We start from the raw sequence: 11,658 nt of genomic DNA on the forward strand, positions 1-11,658 counted from the left end.
TATATTATACCCCACTAAAAAAAATTCATCCTCAAAATTCAAGCAAACAATGAAGGGTAACGACTACACATATCGGCTTTTGGCTCTCAAGTGCATTCTTTAATGCCATAGTGTTGACATTTTACTTTGACAAGTAGAATCACCTTATTCCTCAAGATCTTTGCTTGACGGTCCACATTTTCAACATGGCTCTCTTCCACTATCAAATCATCTTGTACCTCAATATCCTCATGTCGGATTACATGAGAGAGATTACTGACATACTTTCACAACATTGAAATGTAAAATACATCGTGAATTGACATAAAATATGATAGTAAAGCTACTCGATAAGTTGATGCATCAATCCTTCCAAAATGAAAGACACTTAGGGCTCAGCTTGTCATTCCTTCCAAAATGAAAGACACTTCAAGTGGGGGAGATCCTCATAAAGACTTGATCTCCAACTGTGAAAACCAAATATCTGCACCTCTTGTCAGCATAACTTTTTGGTCTACTCTGTGGTGTCAACAACTTCTGACAAATCATCTGCATCTGATCCGAGTAATATTGAATAATCTCTAGAGACTTCAGAGTTTGCTTACAAACTTTGCTCCAACAATTTGGTGACTAGCAAGGCCTCTTGCACAAAGCCTCATACGGAGCCATCTGAATACTCTTATAATAGTACTGTTATATGCAAACTCTATCAGCTTAACATGCTTATCTCACTCTCTAGACCACTTCAAAACATAGACGTAAAGCATATCTTCCAAGGTCTGAATAGTCTTCTCTTACTAACCATCTGTCGAGGGATGAAAAGTGATAGCTTCGTACCAAGTGCACTCTGTAATTGCTTTCAAATTTGCAAAGTAAAATGAGGATTACAATCTGATACTATGGATCGCGGAACACCGTGAAGATAAACGATCTCATCAACATACATATCTATCATACTCTCTAAATATTTGCTCCTATTGATCGACAATAAATGAGCTTACTTCGTCAGCCTATCCACAATTACCCAAATTATATCATTATTTTTTGTAGGTTCTCAGCAGACCAACATTAAAATCCATAGTGATGTCAACTCACTTTCACATTAGGATCTCCAATGACTGCAAATGAGCTTGAGGTCTCTGATGCTCTATCTTCACCTATTGGTAGGTGAAACATCTTATAACGAAATCAACTACATCTTTTTTAATATCATTCCACCAAAAACTTCTCTAAAGATCCTTAAATATTTTGGTACTTCTGGGATGAATAGAGTACCTTGATCTATGAGCATTTGCCAAAATTTCCTTTCTCAAGCTGAAATCAACCATGAAACAAACATCTTTGTTGCATGAAAAATAAGAATCAACCTTGTTGGCTTCTACCACAAACTTGCTATAATCAGGACTCGCTTTTTGAGCAAGAGTGATCATGTCCAGAATCTCTGGCCTAACGACCAGATTTGAGCATAAAATGTGGCCTGAACTTTCTACGAACGACTGTCAATCAATTAAACTCTACAGAAGATCTCAATCCTAGCTGATCAAGCAAGAAATCGAAGTCTTTCTACTTAAAGCATTTGCAACCACATTGGCCTTTTCTGAATGGTATGATATAGAGAAATTATAATCCTTTAATAACTCTAGCCATCTCCTCTGCCTCAAATTCAGCTCTTTTTGCGAGAAGATATACTTGAGACTCTTATAGTTAGAGAAAACCTCAAAAGTCTCTTTATATAAATAATGTCTCTACAACTTGAGAAAAAAAACAACTGCAGCTAATTCTAAATCATGTGTCGAGTAATTTCTATCATGGGTCCTTAACTGTCTCGAGACACAAAAGATCACCCTACCACGCTGCATAAAAACATAGCTTAAACCAACACCTAAGGCATCACTATAGACAATGAAGCTCCCTGAATCACTGGGTAAGGCTAACACCAGAGCTAAAATCAACTTCTCTCTGAGAATCCTTAAGTTCTCATCACACTGTAGAGTCCACGCATACTTGGCTCATTTCCTCAACTGCTTGGCCATCAGAGATGGTATTCTAGTGAAGTATTAAATGAATAGCCTATAGTAGCCCGTTAAACCCAAGCAACTATGAACTTTTGTGATACTCTTCGGCTGCTCCCAAGCCATCACTGCTTCAACTTTTGCTAGGTCTACCTCGATGCCACTACCAGAAATGATATGACCCAGAAAACATTACACGGTCAAGTCAAAACTCACACTTTGAGAACTTAGCATAAATCTTATGTTCTTACAGTGTCTCTAACACAATATAAAGATGAATTCTATGTTGTTTCTTATCTTCAGAATACACCAGTATATTGTCGATACAGACTATCATGAATTGATTCAGGTATTAACATAAAACATGATTCATCAGATCCATAAAAGATGTAGGAGCATTCGCCAACCCAAATAGCATCACCAAGAACACATAATGCTCATATCGAGTACGAAATATTGCCTTTGACACGTCCTCTGGCCTTATTCTCAACTGATAATATCACATCCTCAAATTGATCTTAAGAAACACCTTAGCAATCTTAAGCTAGTCGAACAAATTTGTGATCTTTGGCAATGGATATTTGTTCTTAATTGTCACTTGATTGAATATCCTATAGTCAGTGCATATTCGCAAAGATCCATCTTTCTTCTTGACGAACATAACAGAAGCACCCCATGGCGAAACACTGGGTTGGATGAAGCCTTGCTCCAACAACTCTTCCAGTTGCTTCTTTAGCTCTTCTAACTCTTTCAATACCATACAATATGGTGCTTTGGATACAAGGGTTGTAACAGGCACGAAATCGATGAAAAACTCTATATCTCTCGGTGACAATAATCCTGGCAAAACTTTAGGAAACACGTTCATGAACTCGCGAACAATCTTTATGTCATAGATCGATGCTTTCTCATGATTCAAGACAACCACGCTAGTGAGGAACAACTGACCTCCACAATGTACGAACATCGAAGCCTTCAATTAAGAGATCACTCTCCCCTCACTAGAAAGTCGAACCACACAAAACTCTACTATGGGTTGACCAAGTCTCTCCAATAGGACCCTATGACCACGATAATTTAAACTAACGAAGTGTTCACAAAGCCAATCCATCCTGAGAATGACATCAAAGCCCTCCATCTCATGGAGGATCAGGCTTGCCTAAAATACTTGACCTTCGATTGAAACAACAAACCTCAAAAGATGAAACACACAAAAAGTCTTCCCTCTTAAGGGCGTGGCTATCACCACACAATGATCAATTTCTATGTTAGGCATGTTTAGCATCTTAGCAAACTCACTCGACATGAATGAGTGGGCCACACCGGAATCAAACAAGACTCATTCAGAATAATCGACAATAGTCAAAGTACCTTTAATGAGCTGCCTATTTGTTTCATGTAGATTAGTCTACATAGCCTGACTGATCAAGCTAGAATGAAAACATGATCAGATCGGGTTTGATACTTGCTGAATCAGACTGGCAGTCTTAAAAATATATATATATATCACCCGACCTGATTGCTCAATCGGTTGCTAAAAAAAATTCAGATGAGCTAGTCAATCGAGTAGGCTTGGTCCAACCTGATCAAGCATTGATCAAGGGGTAACCGATCGGATCTACCAGCGATGGCAGATCTGATCAGAAAGTCAAATCTAGCATATCCCACTATATTTTGTGTCTTCTTTTTTTTCAGTAACTATAAAAAGAAGAAACTAACAAATATACAGAAAAATATTTAACTAAACAAAAAAAAATTGATCTATATAAACTATGCTAACAAGTATTATAAGATAGAAGGGAGAAGAGGCGTACCTGATGGTTCACCTCCAACGGAGTAGGGAGAGCAGAGCGGTCTACCATGATGTACGCATGTCATGTTGCCCTCCGACGAGAGAAGAAGAAGAAGAAGTCGACGAAGAAAAGGAGAAGAGGAGGAAAAAAGAAAGGAGAATAGAGGAAAGAGAGAACCGGCTTGGAGAGAGCGAGGATTAGAATAGAGGGGGCATGAATTCCAAGAGGTGTTTTAAGAAATTTTTTAAAATACTCTTCTATTTTTTAACAAATTCAAAAAGCCTCTATTTTAAAAACTATTTTTCTATAAAACTATTAATAAAAACTAAATTTTGCTAAAACACTCAAGTAGGTTCAACTTGTTCATTTTTTTCTCTTTTTAAAATCAAAATGTGTCCTGCAGGATCATGTCAAATATCGATTAAATAAGAGTTATTAATACTTATTTCACATATAATCATATATATATATATTATGCATAAAATTATGCATGATCAGAAATTGCAAGTTTGAACCCAATTTTTTTTTGTTCAATTCTTGCACTTGGGTGAAAAATTTGGTCCAACTGCATTTAAAGAACGAATAGGTTGGCTTCCCTATGCTTATATTTTTTTGTGCTTAGTTGAATAACTGCCTGTCTGAGTTAGTTAAATGCCACTTTTAAAAAGGAGAGCCCAATTCCCCCAGCTCTATTATGAAAAAAAAAAATCCAACCCTTTTTTTTTTTACAGAGAAAGCTGGGGTTAGGCATACCCCTATCAATTATACAACCATACCATAAGGGTTCGAAGTTGCAACGTCCCACCACAAGGTGACCTGCACTAACTGCTCCTCGGAGCTCCTGTTGGTAAAAGCCAACCCTTTAATATCCCTCACAATATCTCCAAGACTACCCCTTAACTCGAATATCCAGGTTTTCTTTGACTGGACTGAACCCAAATTTTTTGTTCAATTCATGCGCTTGGTCGGAAAATTTGGTTCAAGTGCATTTAAAGGATGAATGGGTTGGCTTCCCTAAGCTTATATGTTTTTTTGTGCTTATAGGAAATGGAGAAATATGGGAGCCCCCACCATGCCATTCACGATGACTCCATTTGCCAGATGCATTGGTCCATTCTCACCAGGTTGAAAATGATATGAATATATTATAGCAGTTGAGCATTCCCATGGAGAAATTTTTATTCGAGATTCTAGATCCATCTCATGTAATAGTGTACAAGATGTAGGACGTGTCCATTCTCAAACAATCGCAATTACCAAACGTCTAAGACAGTTAATTAGAAACGTCCATCTCCATCCCCGAATAACATGATATTAATATTCAAGAATTAGAAATGACATCAGGGTTGGCTTTAGAAAATAGACTTTCAAACGTCTGGGAAAAGTAAGACCATCCATCCTATGGGGCTTTCTGGATGCACCCATTAATCAGGAAACTAGGATAATCTGGGATATTGCATTATGCTCCACAATGCAATATTACAACTTGTTCCGGTAGTTCCAAACACAAAAAATAAGCTTAGGATTTGCACAAGACCCCTGTTCACATGACGCAAATGTGCATTATAATATCTAAGATGCAAGGTATACCAGGCTACATTGAGAAGACACGGTATTTGTGGATCATCAAATCCCACCATTTTGTGTTTTTAACCAAGCAACTCATGGATCGGCTCAATTCGACTCGTCTTCAACTCGGTCTTGTTTGGTTCGTGTAAGTGGTGAGCTGAATTACAAGCAGCTCGTTTAGATTAAATAAATCGAGCATGAACAGAGGATGTTTGGCTCAGTTCAGGCGAACGTGTATAAATAAAATATATAGATTTTAAGTGTAACGTGCCTTACAAAATGTAACATGGTACAACTGAATATATCCTCAATGGAGGTTATGCGTTGAAATCTCATTGGTTTCACTCTTTAAAATGCATGTATGTGCCCTTTTACGGATGGCAGTGGACTGAAGCAACAAGGTCTCCACCCCCATCCTGTCTCAAAATTCTACTCTCCGTCCCCACCTCCATTCCTACATGGGTTTTGATTTTAACTTTCATCCCCATTTCGTGTCCTCCATCCCCGGTCCAAACAGGCCGAGGCAGGGCAGGGCCCCGTTTCCCCTCGATCCACTGCCATCTCTAAAGAAGGATCGGGGACAGGGTGAGGCAGGGCCCCGTTTCCCCCCGGTCCACTGCCATCCCTATGCCCCTTTTATATAACCCAGCTCATGTTCAGCTCCTTTAGAGCCAAAACACCTTGTATTCTGTTCGTTCGGCTTGCTTACCAGCCCTAACCTTCCACAACAGCATCTCTGCTCATATGGCCTTCTCAAAACCTTACCAACCATATAGCCACCTTCATGTTGCCCATAGATCGGAGATCATCAAACAATGGAGACTTATCAAAAACGAACAATGGTAAACCAACGGTAAGCATCCAGCCATAAGAAACATGCAAGCCATAAGGAACATGCAGCCCTTTTTTTTCAGAGTTAGGCAAACAATGTAAAGCACGTGAAGAAGTTATCTCTGACCACTAAGAATATAAAATTCACATGGCACCACTTACCTGTCCCCCTTAAATCTGATACTTAGGTTATTTAATTGAAACATGCAGAATTTGATAAAAAAAATCAGTAGGTCCAGCAAAGCAGCCAAATGATCTAAAGGAAATAAGGTGCCGATTCTCAAGGTGATTCGTATCAGCCAAATGATCACAAAGCTGAATTCGTAACCAGCATTTTTTATGGGCAGATCAGATTTATGATTATTGTCATTTTGTATTTTTTTACCTATTGTAATTTACTGTAGTTTATCCTATCAAATGAGATGTATATATCACATGCAATTCCCATGTAAAGCATATCAACGAATTCACTTTTTCTTACTCTCATGTTCTCTCTTCTTCCCATCAACGTCTTTCTCATTCTCACGTCCTCTCCTTTTCACAGAATTACATACAGGTCGCCTGAGTGGCTGCGGGCTTGGAGAGAAGGTGCTGACCCCTTTGACCCAGGTTCAACTCGCACCGAGTATGCAGGTCCGCAAAAAACTGAAACATGCAGAATTTTCCAAGACCAACAATGCAAGACACGTTCGTTCTATTTTTCTATTCTCCACCCCCAGAACTACGTTATCTCCGAGCAGTAAATATATTAAATTCACACAACGTGGCACTGCAAACAAGTTGGTCTCAAATATGATGGCTAGTGACTCTGATTCGAGATCAAAGCATACACATGCAACCGTCAAGGTTATTTATCTTGGGACATGCAGAGAACCGAATGAAAAATAAAAATTGGGACATGAAAGAAGGTGAGAGCCGTTGTAGTATTATCACTGAGGGTTTGGTGGTCGGCTGTTTGCTGCAGAGACTCTAGATCCCCATTCTAACAGCTCCTTGCTGGTGTCGTCCTTGTGAGCAATCACCTCAATGAAACACAAGCAATCTTTCTTTTCCCCTGTGGCAGTCGCTATTGACTCAATCAGTTCCTCCTCGGTTAGAACCTATTCAAAATGATCACAATGAGAAAACATCATAAAACACTTCATATGCATATACAAACATAAATATGGAAAGAACCTCTCTCTCTCTCTCTCTCTCACACACACACACACACACACACACACACACACAGAAACAAAGGTGAAGAAAATCACCTTGGTTGTCCAGCATTTTCCCTCGCCGTTATGAATGGCATCAACAAGTCCTGTGTAGTTCCAATTCTTGATGACATTGTAGGGTCCATCATGGATCTCAACTTCAATGGTGTATCCCCCATTGTTGATGAGGAATATGATGCTCTTCTGCTCGCAACGCAGCATGGTGGACACATCCTGTGCTGTCATCTGCATTTGCACAAAACATACAAGTCAATCTATTGAATTTCAGGATGTCATCTAGAGATTCCATTAGAGCGAATTCTTTTCTACTACTCATGCATATTTATCCAAATGGGTGTTGTACTCCCGTTAAGCTGATGCTGGTATCGTTCATTTTACCTGAAAACTTCCGTCACCGATACAGGCAATCACACGTTTATCTTTAGCAGCTTGTGCATATCCCAGGGTTGCACCTACAGACCAACCAATAGATCCATACTGCATCTGGAATTCATACCTGTTTGGAGTCATGAGAACACTATCAATTAGGAATACAGAACACTCACAAGAGAAAGGGAAGAAAGAGAGTTATTGTGGTTGCTCACCCGCATCCTTCTGGCAGTTTGAGCTTCTGACAGTTGAACCAGGAATCCCCTGTTTCAGCAATCACTGCAGACTGGCCAGACAACATTTCCTGTAACACCCAAAATTTTAACTTGAATAAGATTACACAAACATTCAAATCTTAATTAGAACAAAATTCCACCAGAAAAAAAAAGAAAGATCTGTGATGATCACTCTCTGTTTACCTGTATGTGTTTGAAGAGGACATTAACTCTCAGAGGCTCATTAGGCGCTGACTTGGGAGGTAAACCATTGGGAACAAAGATTCGGTGGTAATTCTCATAAGCTGTCGTGTTCTGTTTCAACCTCTTTGCCAAAGCCTTGAAGAAGTCTTTCATAAGAATGCAGCCAAACGTCGGCCCATTGGCAATGACCACCCTGTCTGGCTGAACGATGATCACCTTCTCCTTTTTCAGCAACAGAGAATACCCAACAGAACTATAGTCATTGAAGATTGGCCCTGCAAAGAGGTAAGCATCTGCAGACTCCACAATCTCAGCACAGAATGAAGTACTAACAGCACCCCAGTAAGTTCCAATGAAGTGAGGGTGATGCTCTGGAACCAATCCTTTAGCTGAAGGCATCACTGCCACTGCATATCCACAAGCATCGGCCAACTCCACAAACGCTTCCCCTGCCTTGGCGACTCTCAATTTCGGTCCGCCCACCATCACCGGCTTCACGGCTTTGTTCAGGAACTCAGCCGTCGCTTCTACCGCGGCTTCCAGCCCCAACTTGTTGCTCAATCTACAAAACCAAAAGCCATTATAATATAGAAAATATCACCAACAAACTCTCCAAGGACCACCAAAACAAACCTTGGTGCGAGGAAGAAAGGAACAGGCTCTCGACTAAAAGTAGGGTGGGGAATGGCTGACAAGTTGCAGCTTATGCTAATGTAAACCGGCTTACTCTCTTTCAAAGCAGTAGAAATCGCAGTGTCGATCAATTCATGAGCATCATCCAAATTATTCACAACCGCCTATAAATCACAAACAAGAAAGCACACATAAATCCAAAGAAATAAACCAGAAAACCCAAATATGCATCAAAGCAAAGCCAAAACCTAGGGAAAAAAAAAAACATCACCAAGAAGCAATGATAGCACACTCCTCTCAATTAGATATTAAATTCTTTCCATCATGTGGATTTAGACATGCCCGATGGCGATCAACGAGTTCACACTTCATACCCACCAAGCCAATGCCCATAATCCAATACGCAATGGAGGCAAATAATATATTTACAACCATTTCACATATACCTCTCTCTCTCTCTCTCTCTCTCTCTCTCTCTCTCTCTCTCTCTCTCTCTCTCTCTCTCTCTGCCCAATGGATATGAATTGGTGTAAACTCCACACGCAGTAAACTAGACTGGGAATGGTAGAAACTAGAGCCACTGAATCAATCAAAATTCAAAACCCATTTGCAAAGAAATGAAGATGGTGGGGAATCGTTGGAAAAAACACCAAAAAATGATATGTATCACCAACTTACCCTTTTCTCTCTTTGTAGTCAGTTCAATCTCGATAAATCCAATGCTTACAATCTAGTTCGCACCCACAAAGGGAATGATCCTAATCCAAAGCCATTCTGAATCCACTGAAATTCGTCTCCAACAAGAACAAAAAAGGCTCAAAATCGGCGAAAAAAAATGATACCTGATAGCAAGTGACGGTCTGGAAGCAGCGGAGCTCCTGGGTGAAATCCGGGAGCCCGATGGTGTGGTGAAGGATGCGGTTGGTGCCGTAGTCGTTGGAGTTCGGCCCGCCGACGATGCAGATCACCGGCAGGTTCTCGCTGTACGCCCCGGCGATGGCATTGAGCACGCTGAGTCCGCCGACGGTGAAGGTGACGGCGCAGGCGCCGACGCCTCGGGCCCTGGCGTAGCCATCGGCGGCGTACCCGGCGTTGAGCTCGTTGCAGCAGCCGATGAGGTTGAGCCCTGGCTCGGCGATGAGGTGGTCGAGGAGGGTGAGGTTGAAATCACCGGGGACGGAAAAGACGTCCGAAACGCCCACCTGAACCAGCCGCCGGGCAATGTGGCGCCCGAGCGTAGACTCCGCGGACACGTCCCACACCGGACACGGCACTACCGCCTCCTGCTTGGTGGACGGCAGCACGCCCACGCCGTTGTTCACTGGCCCCGACCCGTTCCGCGGCCCGATCTGGGTATTCATTTTTCTCTTTTTTTTCCTCTGGGTATCGGAAGAACCTCAATGAAGGACTCGTGAGATGATGCTTGTAGCGGTTGTATCAGAGTTTGAGAGGGAGAGAGGATTCTAGAGAGAGAAACAATAGATCTTTTGGGGGGGCTTGTGAGAGAAAGTTCTAGATAAACAGCCTGTTCTTTTGTGGGGGTACGAGAGAAGGTTGAGAAGGGTATTCTAGAGAGAGAAACAAAGGTACTTTTTGGGAGGGTAGAGAGAGAAACCGCCTTTTCTTTTGTGGGTATGAGAGAGAAACAAAGAATGAAGGGGACTCTAGAGAGAGAGAAAGGAAGATTTTTTGGGGGGGGGTTGTGTGTGTGGGTGTGTATTCTAGACAGCGAAACAAAGACTTTGCTTTTTGGAGAACTTTTGGATTATGGCATCGTGGTTGCAGTGTAAGTAAAAGAAATGGAGGGATTATGGTTTTGAAGTAAAGGCTTCTTCTATTTAAAGGAGTAAGGGGTGTGGAAACCAGGGGCTCCACACAGTTTCTCTAAAAACTTGGGGTTCCTCAGTTTTTTGGGCTTTCCTCTGGTTTGGAGCAACGACCAATGAGGTGGTGTCGTGGCGTCACAATAGAAGACTACTGATGATGAGATCAAACGCATGAGAGTGATTTGTGGGGGAGGAAATTATGTACGCTGATCACTGGATGCCATTTTATTGATTAAGGGAATCCATTTGCTTATTGTTTTTACTATTTGCTTTGGTCTTTGCAGGGGAGGTGGTTTCTTTATTTATTGAACTGTGAGTGGTTGTGGTAAAAAGCCAGGAACCGTCTCACAAAGATGGTCAAAACCTGGTTCGCCCAAGGGATTGGCTATTGGAATCACCAAAACCCACATGCTCACAAGCTATTCCCTTTCAACCCTGCCTAACAACAAGACTAATTTTGCATTTTGGACCTTATGCTTCTGTGTCATTTGATCATTGATTCCAAGCACCTAATGGCATATTCGGTATACATGGGAAGGAAGGATTCCCAGGCTGGATCATTAATTGTTATGCAATGAGAAGTCAGGTCATAATCTCGCATCATGGGATCCAGTCGTCCATAACATCATACCCATATTGAAAGCTCATTGTTGAAAGCACCTTTTGAAAAATGTGATGCCATAGATGATCTACATGGTTCATCGATGCAGGAGCCGAGCAGCGTACAATTCGGTTCTAAGAGATTCACTTAGATCTAGTTTTGGTTTAGGGTTTTTATTTAGCTTTTATTTAGTTTTTGATATTTTTATTTTATGTATCTATCTCGAATCTGAAATAGATTTAGGGTTTCTTGTGTTTTCCTATAAATACTCATTATAAGAGTTTCTCCGTTAGAATTTGAGAATTATGAGGTTTGTTATTTTGTTTTTAGTTCAAGTTAATTTTTAATTGTTTTTTGTTTTTTATTAATTTTCTATAATTTTCTTTTATTTTCTAGAAATTTTCTTGAA

General features: G+C 40.7%; 1 protein-coding gene across 1 annotated transcript; it reads right to left on the minus strand.

Annotated features, from left to right (window-relative positions):
- Positions 1 to 6,964: 6,964 nt before the first annotated feature.
- LOC149843924 (pyruvate decarboxylase 2-like) lies at positions 6,965 to 10,306 on the minus strand. Its single transcript, XM_090000168.1, has 7 exons — positions 9,665 to 10,306; positions 8,823 to 8,986; positions 8,190 to 8,751; positions 7,986 to 8,074; positions 7,780 to 7,897; positions 7,438 to 7,626; positions 6,965 to 7,284 (listed from the first exon to the last, which is right to left on the minus strand). Exons 1-7 carry the CDS (start codon positions 10,181 to 10,183, stop codon positions 7,114 to 7,116), a joined length of 1,812 nt encoding a protein of 603 aa, XP_089856294.1. The 5' UTR covers positions 10,184 to 10,306; the 3' UTR covers positions 6,965 to 7,113.
- Between the last annotated feature and the right edge of the window lie 1,352 nt (positions 10,307 to 11,658).

Source organism: Nuphar pumila, chromosome 3 (assembly GCF_984573655.1).
Source record: "Nuphar pumila chromosome 3, dmNupPumi1.hap1.1, whole genome shotgun sequence".
In the NCBI taxonomy this organism is placed as follows: Eukaryota; Viridiplantae; Streptophyta; class Magnoliopsida; order Nymphaeales; family Nymphaeaceae; genus Nuphar; species Nuphar pumila.